The sequence below is a fragment of the Crocodylus siamensis genome, chromosome 2 (assembly GCF_052110815.1).
Source record: "Crocodylus siamensis isolate JL-2025a chromosome 2, ASM5211081v1, whole genome shotgun sequence".
NCBI lineage: Eukaryota > Metazoa > Chordata > Crocodylia > Crocodylidae > Crocodylus > Crocodylus siamensis.
Genome location: NC_143396.1, coordinates 25,173,567 through 25,196,456, shown reverse-complemented (window position 1 = coordinate 25,196,456; position 22,890 = coordinate 25,173,567). Strand labels below are relative to the sequence as shown.

The window sequence follows — 22,890 nt, the reverse complement described above, 5'->3', positions numbered from 1 at the left end:
CATTGCTTATAGATAGCAAGCATAGTATTTGCAATTCCCCTTCTGAAAAAAAATCAGCTTTGCATGCCTAGTGCAGCTAAATAAGCCTGCTGTTTCTTGCTTCCTAAAAAAATTCAAATCATCAATAATCAACTGATCAAATTTCAGGATGCAGCAGGAGAACGTTAGGTGGCTGAACACTGATCAAATGACGACACAATCTGGAGATTCAGGCTCAAGCCGCATTGGTTGACCCTGATGTTGTATGTTCATATTATGTAAGACGACATTTAAAATACTGCTTCTATCATTTCCTGCTTGGAAAATACTGCACTGTTAATACTAAACATATACATGGTTGGGAATCAGCCACACACAAAACATTTCTTCTGTTCATTCAGTCTTAGGATGACCTATTTTTAAACCAACTTTTCAACAATAAAGCACAGAGTTCTTCAGTCCCCAGACCAGTTACATTTACATGGCTGACAGGTAAGTTCTCTTAATGTAAAACATGTGTCACCTGCCAGCACCTCCTTTTTTATATAACAAGCCACCAGCCATTTAAAGACTCAATCTGCAGGTCTAATTCCCTTTCCCCTTATCCCTTGCAGGTCTTTAGAGGATGGGAGGAAGCCACTGCAGTTTTCCAAAGATCATGCATACATATTCCTTCTAGGTTTTAATGTCCTCCAGGGAACAACCAACTCAGCAATTTCTGTGATGATCAGGCTGCTATTATTGCCAAAATGAGATGCATAACCTTCATTACACCAGCAAAACAGTTAACTTTACACATTACACCTCCTAGCTGAAAGCAGCCCCGTCTTTCATCTTTTTTAAAACCATCCTCGCCTCTGATCTGTTGCAGTGCATCTCGGAGGCAAGTCAAGCTAAGTGCTGCACACCTCGCTAGCACACCCTGATCCCAACGCAATCCCTTCTCCAGCCCAGGCAGTTCAGCACATTGTGGCAGTGTGACAAAATACACCTGGGTGCCAGCAAATCCAAACGGGCTCTGCTTCTGTTACACAGGAAAATGCATTTCCTTACACATCCCAACATGACAGCGCATTCCTTGCAGAGCCCGGGCAGCCAGGCAAAGAGCAGAAGAGAACAAACACAATGTTCATGTTACCTTCAGTCACATAGTTGTGGTCTCGCAGAAAGCTGTGGTTAATTTTCCGTGTGTCCGTGTCCTCGCCCATTGACAGCAGGATTACTCAGCATGCCTATCCGCAGTGGACTGATAGCATCAGCAGAGGTCGTCACAAGAGCACCATCCATGCTGCCACTGCCTAGCAGAGGCGGGGAACACACCGGGCTACTGAGCACAGCATCGTGAGAGCTGGTGATGCAGCACAGATTTGGGAAGTGAATAGAGAACAGTAATAAAGAAAAGAAAGAAAAAGAAGGGAGGAAAATTGCTCCAATAAATTAATGATGGGGGGGGAGCCACAGCAGGCGACCTGTGTAAAGAGAAGAAAGGCACTTCTCCTGCAGGTAAAGAATAACCCAATTGTTTAGTCAGGTACTCCTTAAACAAGCTCCCATGCAGAGTCTGCTCCAAGGGCTCGCTGCGGAGGAATCTCGCTGCCTGGAAGAAAGTGGCAATCAGCGGACTGCAGCAAAAGCTGCCTGGTGAAGCTCTGTGCTCGCTGTTGCTGCTACTGCTGTCATATGCCTCTGCTGCATCAGAGCAGGCCCCTCCCAGTCAGCCTCTCTGCCCAACCACGCAAGATCTGCGTGTAGTAAAGTGAAAAATGAGACTGCAGGTAATTATTTGAGCTCTTCTGCTGGCAAGGTGGGCACCAGAAGATTTAAGGGAGGAGAGAGGAAAAAAAACTTCAGGCTGCTTAACTTAAATGGGTTTGCATTGACACACATTCCACAGTAGCATGGAGCTACAATTTGGTGCTGGTCAATACTGTCATAAGGAGCAAAAGCAACAGTCGTTCAATGTCAGTTTGAATGAGCACTAATGAAACTGCCCAAAAGCTGCCTGTGAAAAGGACCGGTTAAGAAATGAGGAGATCTTAAGAATATATTAGAGCACAGCCTTTACTTGCTCTAGTTCTGTAGCTAAAAAGGCAAATTAGGACATATAAAGGAATAAGCAGCAAGAAGAGAGAAAAAAAATCTCAGGTTTCACAGCAGACAGACTGAACCAGCGGGGGAAGGTAGATACAAGCTGTGCTTGCAGGTTATATATAGGGTGGGAGTTCCTTACTATTTTTGTTCACTGCATTATCCCCCACCCCAAGGAAGGAATGTAGAGCATGAGCCCCTTGGGAAGCCAAGGAAAGAAAAATATATTCCTCTGCACTGTAAAATGAAGGTTGCCCTTTTGCCAAAACCTTTCAAGGAAATGCAGCTTTAAAGGTCTATGCTACTAAACTCTTCTAATGGAACGGGCCAGTGTGGTTCCCTAGCTTTGGGGAAAATTTTGCCATTTCTCCAAACTAAGACCTAAACTGTACTAGTGTTTGCTTTAAAAAGAGGGTGATTTTTTTTAAGTAATGAAAGCACTCTGTGCATCAATATTAAGCCACCACTGGGGTAAGAAGAGGAAATATTAGTCAGTAAGCAATTAAGGGAGAAAAGAACTATCTTGCATTTTATACACTGAATTTAAATTTGAGCCATCTGAGTTTAGTTTCCAGCACCTGACACTGACAACTTGTGTGGCATTGGGTGTGTTATGCAATATCTCCAGATCTCAGCTCCTTTTTTGAAAATGAATGTAATACTATGGTTATTAAAGATAAATTCAGTAAGGTGTGTAACATGCTCAATTTTACCGGAACGCTACATAAGCAAACAGAAAGTGTAATACTATGTATGACACCAGAATTGCTACAGTAGACAATATTAATCATCACTTTCTAGGGATTCCAGTGTTAAGTAAATGAAATTTAGACAGATACTTCACCTTTTTCATTGATTAAACAGGGGCACAGCAGAACCAAATATTACAATCAGCCAACCAGCCAGGCTGAGCAAACATTTAACCTTCACGCATAGATTGGGGAGCAAGAGAATGCTTCCCTGCAAGGTGGAAGAAATTTGCGACTTGGATCTTAGCTATCCACGATAGCTATATAGAATATTTTTCACTTTTTACTAGATAAACTAAGCTTCAAAGTGGGCATGCCTGAAATATTATTTCTGTATTTAAAATATCTTTAATAAATACCATGCTACACAAATATTTTTAACTTGACCCCAGAACCAGATATTCACATGGTTAAAAGTACTAGGGTTGTGACAGTCTACATCAGTGACTGATCTTGGGGGGGTGGGGGCTGAGCGAGTGCATGCATGCCCCCATGTGCCTCCCTCAGCCCAGCAGTTCTGTCCGTGGGGCAGGGAAGGGGTAGAGGCCCAGGGGACAGGTGCAGTGGGGCTCAAGGCACAAAGCCCAGCCCGCAGCGGGAGCTGCCTTCACTGCACACAGATGGGAGGAGGTATGTGCCCCCCCCCCCCAAAATGTGGGGCAGCGCCAGTGGCTGCAGCTCTGAGGTAGGTAGCAGGGCCGAAGCAGGGGCAGGCCCTGTACAACTGCTATGGGACAGGGGATGGAGCCACAAGCAGCTCTTCCTGGGGGTGCAGGGCGAGAAAGTATGCAGCCCAGAAGGGCATGGGGAGCATGTGCCCCTGGATTAGCCCAGAGGGTGGGGTGGACAGGCTGTTCCCGCCAAGCTGCTCCAAATTAGGCTGTGCTCAGGCCAGGCAGCGGCAGCAGTGCTGCAAGTGAGGCAATGGAGGGGGGGCCCCAACCCCCACTTCCAGTGCTGCAGCCGCACACTGCAAGTGCAGCATGGGCCAGACCCAGCGGGAACAGCCACAACTGTTGATACCATCTCCTACAGCATTCTTGTGAGGAAGTATGAGTTGAATGAATGAACTGTAAGGTGGATAGAAACCTAGCTGGATTGTCAGGTTCAGTGAGTAGTAATCAATGGCTCAATGTCTAGTTGGCAGCTGGTACCAAGAGGAGTGCCCTAGGAGTCGGTCCTAGGGCCAGTTTTGTTCAATGTCTTCATCAATGGTCTGGAAGATGGCACAGAGTGCACCCTCAGCAAGTTGGAGATGACACCAAGCTGAAGGGCACAGTAGATGCACTTGAGTGTAGGGCTAGGATTCAGAGTGACCTAGACAAATTGGAGGATGGGGCCAAAAAAAAAAGTCATGAAGTTCAACAAGAACAAGTGCAAAGTCCTGAATTTAGGACGGAACAATCTCATGTACCAGTACAGTACTGGGGACTGACTGGCTGGGCAGCAGCTCTGCAGAAAAGGACCTGGGGGATACAGTGGATAATAAGCTGGATATGAATCACCAATGTGTCCTTGTTGCCAAGAAGGCTAACAACATACTGGGATGCATTAGTGGGAGCATTAGCACCAGATTGAGGGAAGTAATTATTTCGCTCTATTCTGCACTAGTGAAGCCACATCTGGAGTAGTGTTTAGTTTTGGGCCCCCGCTATAGAAAGGACATGGGCAAGTTGAAGAGAGTCCAGCAGAGGGCAATGAAGATGTTTTGAGGGCTGGGGCACATGACTTCTGAGGAGAAGCTAAGGGAACTGGGCTTATTTATCCTTCATAAGAGAAGACAGGGAGGGGATTTAACCGCAGCCTCTAACTACCTGAAGAGTGGTTTCAAAGAGAATGGAACTAGGCTGTTTTCAGTGGTGCCAGATGACAGACCAAAGAGTAATGGTCTCAGGTTGCAGCAAGGGAGGTTTTAGTTGGATATTAGGAAAAACTCTCTCACTAGGAGGGTGGTAAAGCACTGGAACGGGCTACCTAGAGGGGTGATGGAATCTCCTTCCTTGGAGTTTTCTAAGGCTTGACAAAGCCCTGGCTGGACTGATCTAGTTGGGGATGGTGCTGCTTTGAGCAGGGGGGTGGACTAGGGGGGTGACCTCCTGATGTCCCTTCCATCCCTAATTTTCTATGATTCCCAGAGTGGACTACATGCCCGCAATTAGGTGCCTACACTCCCTCTGCAGTGCACTGGGCTTGGGAAACAGCTCTAGGCTGTGGGTGAGAGCAGGAGGCAGCCAGTGGCAGCAGGCTGATACTGAAGAAGAAATGCTAGCAAATAAACTAGGCATACAAGGTTCTTTAGGGAAAGATATCGAATTTACCCAAAGAACATTATCTGCCTATGACCTTAGATCAACACGGCTACAACCTACACCCCTGCAGCAAATACACTAGGCACAACTGCTTCAACAGTTACCAATCAGTTCAAAACCAACAGTTTCAAGCCCTGTCCTTAGCAGGCACTCCAGTACAGAGATGCAAGGCTAACTGTTTTAATGCAACCCTCTCATGCCGCCCTTTCCTGCAAGCTGCTTCGCTGTAGCTCCTGCTGTGGTAATGTGAAGGTAATGTGTGTAACAGCAGGTGGAACCAGGGGGCAGTCTGCAGAGCAATCTGTTCATTTGGATTGCAACTCCCAGGAACCCACAGGGGCAGGGGGGAGGTAAGGAAAAAAAGAAGTTTGAGGCTGGAATAAGGGGAAGAGAGAGCAGACTGTATGTGAAGCCTGGTCAGCCCTATGCAGAGGAGTGTGCAGTGGGGTTGGAGACCTCAGCCAAGGCTGTGGATTGAAGAAGCTGGACTCAGACTTGGGGGCCACTGCAATTTGAGTGCTCTAGAGACTAAAGGCTTGGCTGGGGACACCTCTAGAGGCAGGGGGAGAGGGGAAATTAAGGTGCTGAATGAAATTAAGGTCTAAATGAAATTTAAACAGATACTTCACCTTTTTCATTGATTAAACAGGGGCACGGCAGAACCAGATATTACAATCAGCCAATCAGACTGCAGCTGCCCCCAAGTCTGAGTCAAGCTGCTTCAATTCACAGCCCTGGCTGAGGTCTCCAACCCCACTGCCCACTCCCCTGCGTAGGGCTGACCAGGCTCCACGCACACTCTGCTCTCTCTTCCCCTTATTCCAGCCTCAAACTTTTTCTTTTTTCCCTTGCTCCCCCTACCGCCCCAGGCCCTGTGGGTTTCTGGGAGTTCCATGTGTGTCACCCCCACCCCCACCCTGCAGGGGGTGGGGGGGCGTTCTATGTGGGCAAGATGGCCCGTGTTGCTCTGGCCATGGGCTCAGCATCTGGCAAGCTGGGGTCAGTATCTGGGCAAAATATGTAAAACCTTCTGGCCTAAAACAGAAGGTCCTCCAGGAAGATAAGCAAGAGAGAAGCTGGACTGTGGCAGTCCCTAATTGAACAAGGCTTGGGTGATCTCACACCACTCACTAAGGGTCACTCTTTCTCCTGGGGGTGCTGAGAGCTGCACAGCTGAAGACAAAGCCAGAAAACCTGCTCCCTTTGAGCTCTTTTCCATTTTTCTGCCTAGCAAAGCTGGGATTGGGACTAGGAATTTTGGGGTGCATTAATGCTGATGAAAACCACAGTTAACCCCTCAAAGCTGCCAGGTAAAAGTGGAATTGGTGCTGTACCATGTCTCCAGGAGCAACGGAGCCCCTTGCAACGCAGAAGGACCCCCGCCCTCAAGCAGCTCCCTGCGGCACAGTGAACCGGAGCAGTATGGGCCCCCTCTCCAGCCCATTGCTGATGGGCAGGTATGGGGAGTCCCAAGTCCCAGACTGCCTGGGTCTGGGTGAAGGCTCCCCCAAGAGGGTGCCACCTATAGGCTTTGCTTTTAGTAATGGTGTTTTTAAATTATATTTAATGTTTTCTTTTTTTTCTGTGTAATAAATGTGGGTGTTTGCATTTATACGGTTTGCAAGGAGGGGGTTTTGTTTATGCGAGGCACCCTAGTAATTCATTTAGCATTTCCCAGGTGGCCTAGGTGGGAGCTTGAGCCAACATAAAATATATTTAGCATCTCAGAATTGAACCTGGCCCTTGTTACTGCTGACCAATGCCTGGCAGATGAGTTACATATGTTACCACAGTGTTGATTTTTCTTTACCTTTTACCTGTTCCTTCCCTTTGGTTCTTTGGCTTGTGACCCTAACCCCTATGATTTTCTGTATAAAAGCAGAAACTTTCCCTTGCTTCTTGTGCCAGTTTCTGGGGCTGCAGGTTGGCACAGTGGTTACTGCTGACTTTCTTCTAGCAATGAGATTTATCTCAGTCCATCTCTCCGCCTTCCAGTCTAAAGCTGCTTGTCCCTCCACTGCCAGCCTGCAGACCCAGTCCTACTCCTGCACACACCCCTTCCACACACACCCATCTCTTCTCCGACTTCACCGTACCACCTCCTTGTCCTGTGCATTGGGAACTATGGATCGCTCAACCGGCTGGCTGTTGAATGGGATCCCAGTGCCTGGGGCATCACCAGTGTCTTCCTGGTGTGAGGGCTGAGGTGGGCTAGACCAGTGTTTTCCAACCAGTGTGCCATGCCACAAAAGCATGCCATCATAAATGAACACGTGTGCCGTGGAATTTTGCCATGGCAATGAGCTACAATAGGTATGAGGATGGGGAATGCCTTAACAGGTGTGCTGTGGAAAAATGTTATTAATGTAAGCATGCCTTGGGCTGGAAGAGGTTGGGAAACACTGAGACAGAAAATTGTGGGGGCTCCGCTAAACAAAGGTGGGACACGGGCCCCGCAGGCTGGCCCAAGCCAGGAGCACCGCACCTCTGCGGGCAGAAGCGGTGCAGCCACAGCTGTGTGGGGCAGGCAGCAGCAGCTCAGGGGCAGGCAGGGGGCTTGGATGGGGTGATGCTGGAAGGGGAGGCTACAGGGAGGCTAAGGTGAATTTTGGGGTGGCTATAGTCCTTCCCCTAACACTGACCCTGCCAGTGCCCTTTACCAGCTATCTTCTTACCCTGCTGAGGGAGTGAAAGAAAGGGACCTAGTGACAAACCAACAGGCAAGCGGGATACCCATGCCTAGGATCCAATAAACATCAGATGTTAAGTCTACTTCTAGCACAGTCCTGTGCTATCATCAAAGGGCAGTCACTTAATTTCTCTCCCTTTGTTTCTTTAACTTGTTATAGTGCTCCTTTTTCCTGTTTGCTACATGTGTTTCTAGTTTGTAAGGCTCTTTAAAGATGAAAGGTAAAAATAGGAATAATATAGGCCCAGTTATAATTCTGAATTTTCTCTATATTTGTAAGAAGCTAACACATCATAAATGTTGGATGACAATATTAGTTACAGCTCATGGAGGAGCTGTCAGATCCTATAAATATAACAAAATAGAAATTATACCTATAATTCATTTAAAATCAGAATTTACATGCTGCAAACTGATTTTATATCAAAGACTCAAACTTTTTGAGAGAGCTGGTGTACTTCTTTCCATATTAGTTCGCATTCATTCTTGCATTTGTTGTTTTGCAAGCAAAATGAGTGGGGATAAAACCCCAGCTCCACTAAAAATCAGTGGCAAAAATCCATGGACATTTCCATAGATTTCACAGATATTAAGGCTGGAAGGGACCTCAAAGATCATCAAGTCCAGCCCCCTGCCCCAGGGGCAGGAAGTCAACTGGGGTAAAACGATCCCAGCAAGATAAACATCCAAACGTTTCTTGAAAGAGTCCACAGTAGGTGCCTGCACCACTTCTGGAGGGAGTCTTTTCCAGGTCTTGAGGGCTTGGACAGTAAAGAAATTTTTTCATATGCCCAGCCTAAAAAAGTCTTGTAGGAGTTTATGACCGTTGGTCCTTGTTTTCCCTTGAGGCACTCTGGTGAACAGACATTCTCCCAGATCCTGATGTGCACCCCTTATAAGCAGCCACCAGGTCCCCCCTGAGCCTGCGCTTTTTCAGGCTGAAGAGTCCCATGGCTCTCAGCCTTTCTTCATAAGGCCTATTCTCTTGCCCCCTGATCATGCATGTGGCTCTCCTCTGGACTCTCTCAAGCTTCTCGACATCCTTCTTGAATTGTGGAGACCAGAATTGGATGCAGTACTCCAGCTGCGGCCTCACCAAGGCCGAGTACAGCGGGAGGATGACACCCTGAGATTTACTTGAGAAGCATCTATAGATGCAAGCCAAAGTTTAGTTTGCTTTACCAACTGCGACATCATATTGATGGCTCATGTTCATCTTGTGTTCAATCATGACCGCCAAGTCTCTTTCAGCAGTGGTGCTAGCAAGCGTAGCACTGCCGAGCCTATACGTATGCTGCGGGTTTTTTTCCCTGAGGTGGTGTACCTTACATTTATCGGTATTGAATATTATCAGGTTTGTGTCTGCCCACTTACTAAGTTTATCCAAGTCAGCCTGAATCACTAGCCTGTCCTCAGGTGTGGACACTAAAAATTTTGTGGACGTTTCACACTGAAAACTTGTGAAAGGTTTCCTAATTTCATATTAGGAGGGAGAAACTAACTAACTAACTATTGGCAATGGACATTCAAGATTACACCTCAGTGGTCCAACCTCTGTAGCTTGCACAGCTTAAAAACAAAGAAGACCCCCACCCCTTACCATCACCACCGCCATCCTGATGGCACACTGAAATTAATGAGGTGTTTGCCATTGCCCATCATATAGTCAGGATTTCACTTTAGGTGTACAATTCAGTCTCCTGCTTGTGCAGTTGTGTGTTCAAAATAGATGTCCTACGGTATCTGTGAAGTACCCTGATTGAGCTTCCTTACACAGCACAAGAATATAAATAAAGGATCCATATCCACAACAGAATATACCCACAAGAAGAATATAAATAACGGATCCATATCCACAACATCCTCAAGCATACTGGAAACCAAAGAATACAAAGGACAAACTTATTCTATGTAAATATGGAATAGTGAAAAATAGCTAAAATTATTTTTTCATAGTCCAAAAATCAGCACAAAAGCAAGATGAAAGTTCTTATTTAAGACTTGGAAATCACTCTATTTGTAATCTGGAAATCACTCTATTTGTAATCGCCTCTGAACTCCTGTGACTCAGTCATGACTTCTACAGTTTACAAGAAGAACTTTTGTATCCTGTCCTTACAGTTAGGAGTTGGGAGACTAATGTGAGCCATCAGCAGGGTTTAAAATTTCTATATTACTGTACCATAATGGGTCCCCTTGCATTTCAGGTGCATTTTAGTTAGATTAAAGATCTTTCAGTTCTCACTCAGAGTTAAGCAAGTCTTTTTTGTAAGTTACGAAGAAAATGACCCCAGTCTGGAAGTAATTTATGTGTCTCCACTCACCACTTCAATTTGAGTAGTTTGCATCCATCATACTTTGATCAGTTAAGGTTAAGCAGAAGGAGCAGTTATTGGAATCAGGGATCAGATTCCATGCTGCCTTTAAGTGAAAGTGTGCCAGGGGGAGGAGCACAAGGAATTAATGAGGCATACTGCTTAATAAAGTAGGCAGATGCCTTAGCACCCAACCAGACAATCAGTAGTCAAGTTTTGGTGGGTTTTTTTATAGGGATCATGAAACAAGAGCATTTGGAAGGAAAGTAAGCAAGTAGGTGTTCAGATGTTTAGGGAAAGCTCTAAGGAGTATGGGAGAAAGCATGAAGGTGCTTATTTGAAAATCTAGTAAATGGGCAATAGAGGCTAATCTCATATAACAACTGAAGGCAGGAGTCAATATGTCAATGGAGAATGAGTGATGTCAAGGAGCAATAGTCCAAAAAGGGACATAGAGATGGGTAACGTGGTTGAAGCAATAGGCTAGGGAAGTGATCTTTTCAGCAGTATTGTGAATAAATATTAAGCAGTCAAAATTGCATTCATAAAGGCCTGAAAAAGCATGTGACAATAATTGAGACGTAAGAGGATGAGATTTGTTGGCATGGATGAACAAGAAAAGCCTTACCTTAGAGATGTTATGCAGAAAGAATAAGCAAGACTGAGACATAGTTTAGATCTGAGAACCTAAAAAGGGGTTCAAGTCAAAGCTGACAGCTATATTACAGGCCAGAGTGACAGACAGGGTCCACTATGATCAGGAAAGAGGGAAGAATTAAGAACCAGAGTGCTTGAAATAACAACAAGACATCAACAAGGGGATATACAGACAGGATGAGATTAAATGGGACATGAGGATTCAGGTCCAGACTATAGATTTGTGAGCTGGTAGCATAAACAGGGTAAATTAATTTGTATTTCTGGATGAGGTTACCAAGAGAAAAAGTGAAGAAGGAAAAGAGAAGGGAATGTAGGATAGGACCCTTGTGGAATCGCAGAGAAAGGGGGAGCTGGGGTGAGGAGGATTCTCCAAAAGATACAATGAAGGCATAATTACAAATAGGAAAACAACCAGATGACAATGTCACAGGTACCCAGAGGGGACAAGATTTCAAGTAGAACATGACTGATGGGTTTGAACGTGGCTAAACCAAGAATGGAGTATTGGTTCTGAGCTTTTAGATCAAATTATATTTTGTCTGCTTTCCCTTTAAAAAAAGAAATTCTTTTAATATTCTCTGTGATGGAGAAGTGGAGTCAGGAAGGGAAATATTTGAGAAAAGTGTCAAGGCTGGCGAAAAGGTGGTATGGGGGCATGAGAGTCTATTAAATTGGAGACAGGGAGTTGCTCCCTCAGTCTGAAAATGGAAACGATGAAGGAGAGGATGAATCAGGAGGAAGTCAGTCTGATCACAGGATTTCCAACAGAGACACTGCAGCAAAAGAGTATAAGAGGAGGTGGATGCTGGGAGTGAGCCAGCTCTGAGGATCTGTATGTGCCCTAATCCCTTTTTGTGGCTATCTCCTCCCATCTGGGCTATTATTAGTCAGCGAAGTTTTGTTAGAAACTGGAGTCAGGATTCATAGAATCAAAGAATAATAGAAAATTAGGGTTGGAAAGGACCTCAGGAGATCTACTAGTCCAACCACCTGCTGAAAACAGGAAAATTAACAGAGAATGATTTAACATCCAAAATATTTGAAGGAGGATATATTCAGTTTTCCACATACCCATTCCAGACAATTCTAAATTTCCCAATTGGATCATAGTTAGACCAGTTAAACCATGAATACAGCCAAAAGAAAGAACAACAAGGACTTGAATTATTTTCTCAGGGCTGACATTTTTTTCCTATATAGGTCATGCTTTCAACTAAAGCAAGTAAGTTAATTTGGCAGGTCATAGGCATAAATTTCCTTATAGTCACACAACTCTTAATTAATAAGAATACTTTTAAAGAATGTTTTTAAAGAAGGTACATGGATGATATCAAAAGAAAAATATTTCTACATTTATCCAAATTTATTGATTATTTATTAGTACATCTACTATTTTATATTGTGTTCACAATATCCTTTTTACGCTTTATTTAAAAAATGTACCAACACCTATAAAATATGTTCAGGATAATGCACAATTTTCTTCAAACTTAAAGAGTAGGAAAAAATATACAATTAAACACCGTTAAAGAAAACTACAGTGAAATGTATTTATCTAAAACCTTTCATGTTAAATCTATCCTAGTTATCAACCAATAACTCTTTCCCTTTATCCATCTTTACATCTTAGCGCTGAAGCTAAAACACTCAGAAGGTGGTTAGAAGAGGCAATGTCTCAGACTAGGCAATGTCTATTTACTGTGTGTTTTTTAATGTCCAGAATTATTTCAGATATATGATTTGTACTGGACTTCCAAGGCCCTACTTGGATCTTCTAGAGTTTAATGGCAGTAATTTTGACTTAAATGGGTAAAGCAGTAAGGAATCATGCTATGATACAGAGCTACCCTCTACTTTCATACCAGCTCGATTCAGCTTTACATAGAAGGGGCTTTTTCAGGGTTTGGGCCTGGGAGAAAACTTTCTGCTCTATCAGCAACCCATTCTTGTATCATATCGCTCCCACTGATTCAACTCTACCAGGTTCAGCATTTCAGTATTTCTGGTAGCCAGAATACTTTTAAATCAGCAGTCTAAGCCATGGCAACACAGAACTAAATGTGGACCAATTTACCCTACTGACAGTTTATCCTAAATGTAAGTTAAGAAAGAATGATGGTAAAAACATCCCTCTTGTATCACTAACTCCAAAGACTGCCAAGTATGGTGCTTGAGGCACTTTGTGTCTGGGAGAAAAAATAACCTAACAGTTTTGCTATAATGACCAGCATGTCAACAATGTGTATGATAAAAGTTTGCATTACAAATAAAGAACAGGAGTTCCCATATATTTGCAAAGGGTTCTTTGTTTCTTTCTAGTCAAATGGCCTTTGATGGGCAGATAACACTGTCAGCTATATCCAAGTCTACACTTGATCTGAGCCTTCAAGAGGCCAAGAAGCAACATATGACTGTTAGCAATTTCTCTTTTATTTCTCTTATAATCTGTTAAGAATAAAATAGTAATGACCCAAGGTATCATCTGCAGTATAAATGACATGTGAAGCATAAAAATAAGTCAATAAGAGACAAATTAAGATCTTTAGAGAAAAGAATATTTTCTCTCAATCATAAGTCTCTGCAGAAATTCCAATTAGCATCTGAAAAACCCTAACATTTTTTGCCCATCTAATTTGTTTTTGCTTTATTCAGTTACTTAGTTTCAGACATACTTAAAAAAAAAAGATAAATTGCTACACAGGAAAAAAGTTGGGAGAATCTAGTGGGTACTGCAAGGAATCCTCACTGAAAAGATTAAAGCTATTCATTAAAGGAAAGCCCCTCCACATTATCACTTAAGGTAGAAATAGACCGTGCCTATTTTTTGGTGGCACAAATGTAGAAGAACTAAACATCAATCCCCTTTTCTTCACTATACAAAAGGAAATTCAGTAGCACAACAAAAGGCAGACTCTGCTGCTTAGAATCATAGAAGTCGGGTCGGAAGGGACCTTGTGGATCTTTAAGTCCAATCCCCTGCCAGGGCAGGAGAAAAAACTGGGCTCAAATGACTCTAGTCAGGTAGGCATCAAGCCTCCTCTTAAAGACCCCCAGGGTAGGAGCCAGCACCACTTCCCTTGGAAGTTGGTTCCAGATCCTAGTCGCCCTGACTGTGAAGTAGTCCTTACGGATGTCTAATCTAAACCTTCTCCAACAAGAGATTTATTGCTGCAGATGTCTGTTACCTCTGTGATGCTTCCCCACTCAGCCAAACCTGCACCACGTTCTGGGTCTGGCTGTGCAGGGGATACCATCACTTTCCCTGGGTAAAACCCACCTCTCCACCATGCAGCCAGACCCACACTGCACTGCAAGTCTGACTGGGGGTGGTGGCAATAACCCTGCTTTCCTCACCCTGAGTATGGCTAAGCAGAGAAAGCAGAAAGCTCACATTGCTCCAAGTCCCACACTATCAAGAGTAGGACAAGGGGCAATTTGTTTTGCCCAGTGAAGTAGATCAGCTGTACCGCGACAGTACCAGCTGTGGCACAGCTGATTTGCTTCATTTGGCAATGTCTATTTCTAGCCTTAGTTTTAACCTGAGAATAAACCCAACCAAAAATTGCTGCTCAGGTACCAAAGTGAAACTGACAATCATTTATTTTTTAGCCAGATACTCTAGGAAAAAGGGTAACAAAAATAATGTGAGAATTTGAAAAGCAATGATGACTTGCATTCAAGCCCTACTGAACAAGTATCCATCTACAAAAATACCAAACTCTGTTGGCAGCTTAGTATAAATGTCTCAGCATATGGATCAGTTATGTATGAGAATCCCAGAATAGAAAGGTTTAGCGCTAGATTCGTTATTTTTATGTAATAAAAATAACTGTTCGAATATTGTAATTTTGTACATGCATTGCTTCAATTTGCTATTTGTTACATAAGCAATATGTTAAGCAAGAATAGGAGTGGTCCCATTAATGGAGGGCAAAGGCACTTACAGAAGACCCTCTAAGGTTTCGGGTTTTTTACTTCTCTGCTTATTAATTTATTTTGGTTGAGTCAGACCGCATGACCACAAATGCTTTCCAGTTCCATGATGCCTTGTCAACAGACTTCTAACCTCCTGATCACTTCCCCAAGCAGACCCTGCCTCCCTTTAATACCTTGCTTCCCTCTTAACTTCTCCAATGCCCCTGTTCTTGGTGTTCCCTGCTATGGACATGTCCCCTATTTCTGAGTAGAAGGAATAGGTTCCCGTTCCTTCCAGCCAAGACCTGCTGCTACGGCTCACTGAATCTCCAAGGGAAGATACTGGCAATTACTCACCACCAAATAACATCACACAGGAGTTGCACAGAACTTGGTGGTTGTTTTATGTTTAGTTACGTGACAACAATTTCAAAGCTATTTATTGTATTCTACTGCCTTCAACTGCTTACTTCAGTTGTTCAGGGCTAGAGACATAAATAGGTCTGCAGGCTTATTGGTTACTTTATATCGCACGTTTCAAGCCTGTCCTGGTCTATATCACTAACCGTTACCTTCATGAATAAACGTTCCTAATTTCTCAGCAGTTCACCAAAGAAGAAAAGAGGGAAATGCTGTTCTTTGGTCTAGTGCAACAGTTCCTAAACTGTGGGTCATGACACCAAATGAGGTCACATCAGTGAGGGGCTGTGGGTTGGGAGTGAGGCGCCATGCTGAGGAAATGGAGTTATGCTGAGGAAATGGGGCTAGAAATGGGATCATGCTGAGGAAAAGTTTTGGAAGCACTGACGAAGCCCCTGAATGCACTCTAAAGATAATTCCCATTAGGTCTAAACATTCTATTTCTTTTTCATTATTTTTCATATTGCCATTCAATCAATCTTATATTAAGCACAGGGGCTGCCTTACCTACTCAGTGTATGAGACCATATCTAAGTAGCACTCCCCAACTTATAAAATTACTCATCTTTTAAGTGACAGTTGAGATGGCAGCAATTGAGTTCCTATTAGAATGGCAGCAATTCACCACCATATTCTCCCACTACACATTGGAGGTCATCAGCAAACATGTTGCAACACAAGCCTTTCTGTGCAACCCTAACAACATCAGCTATGTGCATTTTTAAAGGTAATGTTATTATTTTTTATCTTCTTCTGAAGCATTGGACTTTAGCTGCAGCTAGAAGTGGAGGTACTCCTAACACTATTTAGGAGCCTGGCTGGAAGGTCTCACTTACGCTTCTGGGGTCCAACTAGTCACCACAGTTCAGGTCATGAAGGAATTTTCTTTCATTTACAGCATGGGGTGTCATTCTTTTCCAAGAATCATCTGCCCATATTTTATCCTTACAGTAGTTAAAATGCAGTAGGCAAGGCACTGGCAGCACCCTTGTCTTCCTTAGCCTTGGTGTGTAGTACATCCTAGGTTTAACTTTAATTTTAATACATATGGAGTGTTTTAAGACCATCAAGTGTCATATGTAAAAGCAGCAGAGTGGACATTCTTTTGGACCTCTTTGGACAAACAGTAGCCTGTGAATAAAGGGGACTGGAGACAATGGCCTAAGAGGCCCCTTCCAGTCCTCTGCTCCTATTACACAGAATAAAAACTATATACAATGTTTCAAACTGATAGATTTGGTAAGGAGTACTAGGTCCTCAGAAGGGTATCTGCAATCCTACTGAACCGGCTCAGGGTCTCCAAGAGGGGAAGGTTCTAAGTCAGTTTTAGAGGCAGGATATAGCATAACATACAAGATGGCTGCCTACTACAATGTCTGATAGAATAGGTTAAGTAAGAAGTCTTAGCAACCGAGCTGCCTATTGCCTCACTTGTGGTATATGCCTGCCATGCTGCCAGAGACAGTTATAGGTCTGGTATATCACTGTATAGTGTATAAGAACATGAAAAACTTGGCTGGGATGGTTTAGTCAGGGATGATCCAGCCTCCAGCAGGCTAAATGACCTATTGAGGTCAATTCCAGACTACCTTCCTATGATCCTATGATCCCAAGATCCTTTCCCCAAGTAGCTTTCTATTTAGTAATGTGTAAAAGCTGTGAGAAGAGCTGCATGGAGCAAAAACTTACATTCGGAAGCTAGGTGAGAGAGAAGTATGTGAAAGAAAGATTCAAGGTCATTTGGAGTATGGAAAGAAGTATCTTCCAAGTATCTGCATAGTATAAAGCAAGGACAAATCTGTGAGAAAGGACATAACTGAAGAGAAAGTGAGTACTCAAAAGAGAAGCCTGTATGGAAAAGATCAGGGTGTGATGCGAAAGGCAACACAGACAGTAAGAGAAGAAACAGACAGTAGCAGAGCCATGCAGTAAAGATGATGATTTTAAACTTCATGTGGAAAGAGAGAAAGCCAGTAAATAAGATTTCAACCTCTGCTTAGAAAAGCACGAAATTTGGTGCTTTTTTGAATGGGAATGGACTAAAGGATTTAAATGCTATCCTGAATTAGAGCATCAAAGAGTAGGATGGGAGATTGTAACATGGTCAGAGAAATGGAATGGGAAAGCTATAGGAAATCCAACATTTGGAAGAACTAGGGTTGTGTATACATGTTCAAATGACTCAGGAGAATTCTTCCCAATTTGTTTTCCTGGTAGAAAAGCTTACTTAGAGATGCCTCAACAGGCATTCAAATACTGAACCCTTAAAGAGCAAAAAACTTGTGGTGGTGATGCTGCACAGCCAGGGGGCCCCTCATGCATATGTCTTAGTGTGCTTTGCAGGCTTCCTTAGCCTGCCTGGCAGCAGATGGTAGCAGTGCACATGGCAGCCCTGGCTGGCTGACCCAAACTGCTCAAAGTCAGCTTGTGTCTTTCTGGAGCAGAATATGGAGATGTTGAATGAGGCACCTTCTGTTCCCAGCTCAGGTGGAGGAGAATCAGAGTCCAGAAAATGACACACTGTCTACCTGTGGGGAGGGAGTAGGAGCAAAGCATCCTAGCAACACCTGTACACTCATAGTTTCTCCAGGGAGAGCAGTGACTCTCCCTGGAAAAACTGACTGCCTGTGTGTGGCCTAAGTTGGTAAGAAGTGGAAATCCTGTGGAGGGGAGTTTACAGTAGCGTGGCAAGAGACGCCTGGGATTTTAGCTATGTAAATGAAAATAAAAGGGTAGATGTGGAAGACCTTATGGCAAGATAAATCATCTTTCTGGTAAAATGATCACATAAAGACAAGCAAGGAAAAAAGGGGTAACCCCCTCAAGTTTGCAATATAATAAAAAAAATCATACACTGCTTGAGAATGTTAGCTATCAAAAGGTATAGTGGTTAATGTAGAACTCAAAATGTTTTAGGGAAATTTCTAGCAGGCACTAAATCTATTCAATAAAATCAATACTCTGGATAATTTATTGTTCTCTTTGCATTCTACTCACAGCAATGCACAGACAACAACTTTAAAAGGAACTAAATGCAAATGATTACATATTTTCCAGAAGGTTGCAGGGAAAATATATCTATATGAAGACTTTTAAAGAATATCTGTTCTGACTTCTACACTTGGCTTATTTTTATAGTACTTCATAAAGGTATACTGAAGCAGTCTATTCTCGGATACAGAATTTAAATGACTAAGAGCAGTTATACACTTCTCCCTTCTGTGTTAAGCCAAAAGGGGTGCGGAGGGAAGATATTTATTATTTATTTAGGATTTTTATACAAAATAAAGATGTGCCTCTGCCATGCTCCAAATGCCCTAACAAACTAAAAAGCAAAACAAAAACAATCTCAACTAAAACGAAACCGCTAGCAGAACATGATGCTTTTCTCCTTCACCAGCTAAACAATTTTGTGAAACCCAGTAGTCTTCAGCAGTACCCACAAATACCCCATTTTTTGAAGGTCAATGGAGCTGAGATATTCTAGACCACAGAGGGAAACTGTTCTGGAGCCAGTAGACCGTTCTAGAGAATGATTTTCTTTCAGGTCTCCTTCTTGCATAGAGACAGAACTAGCTAACCCCTCCAGTGACTGCAACTGTGGCAAGAGAGTACAAAGAGGACAGTAGTCACGCACATAGGAAGATATCATGCCATAGAGAAACTGAAGTTTAATACATGGTTTTATCTTCCAACCCATCTTGATGATTAACATTATTAAGATCTAAAATATTTATATTACAGTATTCTTAAGAGTTTAACCAAGTAGCAATGTAGAAACAGATAAATAAATGCTACCCGTTATGCTCAAGAGGATGTTCATCTGGTAAAACTGCAAGAAAATACATTGATAAAAGTAATTAAAATATGACAGAACATAATCCACTGCACATATATTCAGTGGGTGACCAATTCAGTGTTTCAAAAGCAGAAATGCTGAAAGAAACCTAGCACCGAAAAAGGAAGTAAACTAGGTAAATGTTGGCAATGCAATACAATAGCAAAACCTATTGGTTTAGCACTACCACAAGAGAAAAAAATATATTTTACAGGACTTTTCCATGGCGAAGCACCATCATACAAGCCAGTAAAACAGAACCATGTGAAAAATAGGATGCATTTCTGGTTGCCTCCGCAATACAAAGAGTAACTGGAATTCAAGGAACAGTAACAATAATTACAAGTTGGAAAAAAATATTTCTAATTTAAAGGACAAAATACAGTTAGTTTGGACCAGGGGTGGGCAATTATTTCAGGCAGAGGGCCACTTACTGAGTTTTGGCAAGCCATCGAGGGCCATATGACAGGCAGCCAGGGCAGATAAATATTAATTTTCTAAATTTTTTACGGGCCCCGCAGGCCGGATAGAATGGCTTGGCAGGCCGCATTCGGCCCCCAGGCCACATTTTGCCCACCCCTGGTTTAGACAATGATAAAAGGGGAAGAGTACATTAGCCTCACATGAGTATTGGAAAGAACTCTAGGAACAACAACTGTGGATCATTGTTCAAAGTGGTTCAAGAGGACATAACTGGAAATTAAAAGGAAGAAATTAAAGGAAACTGAGATTGCATATTGTGAAATTTACTGACAGTGAAGGGTTTGACTAACAGGTGCTTGCATTTAGGCACCTAGCTGCCACTCTGAAAAGTCACTGAAGAACTTTTAAAAATATTAACTTAGGTCTGTTAGAACACAACTGTATAAAGTACTGGCTATACAATCTTTAATATCAGACCTTATATCTCCAGCTTCTATCATGTCTGCAAGTGCTAATTAACAGGTGTTCATTAACACTATATGCTACATATATAATGGAAGACCTATTAGTCATTTGGGCCAGTGTAGGTAATGAAAGCACCAAGTCTAATAAAAACCCAGCCAGTGTCATTTAATTCACTACTGTTTTCAGACAAATCAACAGTAACCAGCTACATATTGGTAAATAAACCAGCAATCACAGAGACAGTTAAATTTGCAAAACTAAGTTTATGTTCTTTGTTGAGATTGTGACTAACATCTCCTGCTCAGATCAAGAGCTATGCAGATGATACACCCGATGATATCTGTATACACAGAAGAACCAATAACATGGAGGATTTGTGGGAAGGGTTCACACTCTTCCTCATAATATTTACACAAAATCACATAAAGCTATGAAATGTTACTCATTTTTTCCAACTGAACTGAAACATTGTGCTTTCAGCTTTAAAAGCTAGAAAAAAATCTTTAAAAAAAAATCACTAGGCAACAGTGAACCTAGTTACCTAGCAACAGTTATAAATCAACAGAACATGCTGGAATTTTAAAGCTAATGGGGATCTGCTTTTTACTCCAAACATACGAACTTCATATATCAGTTCCATTCATTTCACAGTTTTACATGAAACCCTTAAGAGTTAGAGTTAGATTGTCCTGATAACAAATAGATGTAAAAGAAAGGCTTCTACTCCCATTCTAGAAAAAAATAGTTCCTGGAATGATAAATCCTTTGGATTTTATTAACTGTTTTGTGCATGCTCTGGACCAAAACAACTTAGATTTTTTTTCTACTATGGAGAAGCTCCTGTCTATCATCCATATTAGTAGAACTTCTTACTGTAAGTAACTTCCTGAACATAAGTCCCTAATTTCCCAGGTTGTGAAAATGGTCTAATTTTTTTGACAAGCCCATGTGAAAGAGGTAGGGGTGTTTTGCAGTTTTGAGCCAAAAGTATCAACATTTTCAGCATTTCGCCATTCAGATTCTTGGATATTAGTTACGATCACATTTCCCCATACTCCTTATAATCTAAGTAAGATAGCCATACACATTACATACCTTTAAGGGTCTATTATCTTTGAGCTCTGCTTACACCAGCAAAGTGCTTGGAATTCAATTATTATTATGGTCAATTATGTCATCAAAACCCTGTGACAGATTCTAAATGTTACAGTCTGAAGCTGTAAGTTGATGAGGGCCCTGCAGCATCACTGATCAGTGGCAGTGAAGGGCATATGAAACCAGACAGGATTATCCATTAGGAACATTCCAAGTTTCATGGTCAATATGTGATGCTACAGTGTGTCCTGGAAATACCAGGTCATCTTTAAACGAACAACACATTAGAGATAATGTCCCAGCAACTTAGACTCTGACCCTTACTTTAGAATTTGCTTGCTTTTCATTTGTTTGTGATGGTATTGTAATTGTTTGAATTCAATATAAATTGAATCTATAATATATGAAATCTAGACTGCAAAATCTCTGGGTAACCTAGGGTTATAGGTTAAAAAACACTGACACCATGACAAATTGCTGTAATTTGAAGAATAATCTGAAATCCTGCTGGGACACAAGTGAGTCTGTAAGCCTAGTTGTTAATGATAATAAAAGCTGACACAGTAAAAATGATAAAATTTAAGATAACAGCTCCTAAAACAGGCACTTCCAAAACATGACATTAATGATACAGTTAAGAGATTTGGTAAAAATCACATAGACAAACAAAATACTACTCAGTTTCTAGTAACAGAGAATCTCCTTAGTTTGTTGAAATGCAATGCTAAGTTTTGATCCCTATTTACTTTTAACTTTAATTATAAAACAATTTTTGATACTGGATTCCATAACTTTTTGACTTTTCTGCTTAGAAAATTCATGTTCTAATAGATTTTTTTAATGCATTGTGTTCTAGATATTTTTGCCTATGGCTCCTACATAACACAAACCAGCTGGCAACATAAAATATAAGTTGGCTAACTATAACAGATGAACTGCTAATTAGTAATTATGTATTGAAATAAAAGAGAACAATTTTTGCAGCATTAGATGGGTATTATTAGCCAGGAGTTTCATATTATGCCTAAATAAAATAAGTTCAATAAACAACATTTAAAACACTACCACATATTCTACAGCAATTCAATATTAACTGCATAAAATGTTATTGTAGTTCAATTTTTCAGTTAGAACTTTAGGACTACATAGTTAATTGTGCTACTCTATTGTTTGTAAATCAAATTTCCTCTACAATGATGTCTTGGTTTTCTGCATCTTTATGAATCTTTAAAACACATATTCATATTTTAATTCCATATCCATACTGTATTGTATAACTTGCAAAACTAATACTTCACATTATTACTTCCAGCTTTGCAGAACCAGAAGATAACAGCTTGTCATAATTTAAAGAGCAATTGATCTGACTGTTGCTAAGGTTAAAACTCACATAAATCCCAACACTAAAATAAGCAGTTAAGGTTCTGAAATATAACTTCTCACTTTGATGACATACTGAAGATGCTTGTTCCATTAAAGTATTGATTGAATAATGGGAAAATGTGTGTAACAGAAGAGTAGATTGTGCTGCAAAACTTGAGAGAACATCTGGATTTGCTCTGCAAACACTGAAAGGCTCATTTGGCTTTTAAACCTGGATGCTGTAATAAATTATAAAACATGACCACCATGAATGCTGGCCTGCATCCAAACATTCCTCAGCTTAATCCTTAAAACAAGCACTCAAAAATGAAGACTGAAGTGTTGGAAAATGCTGTGCCTCTATTCAAAATTAATGACCAAATACAACTGATGTCTTCCTTATCACAGTTCAAAAAATGCTTACAAGAAACTGGCTTTTGAACAGTCCTGGTAATTATCTTACATTTGTTTACATCAATGGAAGCTGTGCATGAGGATCCAAAATGTTACTTAGACCTTGTTATCTTCATGCAGTGGCTTCTGAAGGTGAAAGTATATGTACTCTCCGTGGATACCCGTGGGA

At 41.8% G+C, this 22,890-nt stretch overlaps 1 protein-coding gene across 8 annotated transcripts in view; it reads right to left on the bottom strand.

Moving 5' to 3' along the window:
- PPP2R2C (protein phosphatase 2 regulatory subunit Bgamma) overlaps positions 1 to 22,890 on the bottom strand; it is a 348,432-nt gene that overhangs the window by 263,745 nt on the left and 61,797 nt on the right. For 3 of the 8 annotated variants that reach the window (XM_090035554.1, XM_090035553.1, XM_090035557.1), the window contains exon 1: positions 1,118 to 1,641. The exons of the other annotated variants lie outside the window; for them this stretch is intronic. Coding sequence is in view for 2 of the 3 variants with exons in the window: in XM_090035553.1 (XP_089891679.1) it covers positions 1,118 to 1,187 (70 nt within the window). In the remaining variant the exon portion in view is untranslated. Of the gene's footprint in view, positions 1 to 1,117; positions 1,642 to 22,890 lie in introns of those variants that run through there. 8 annotated transcript variants of the gene reach the window in all.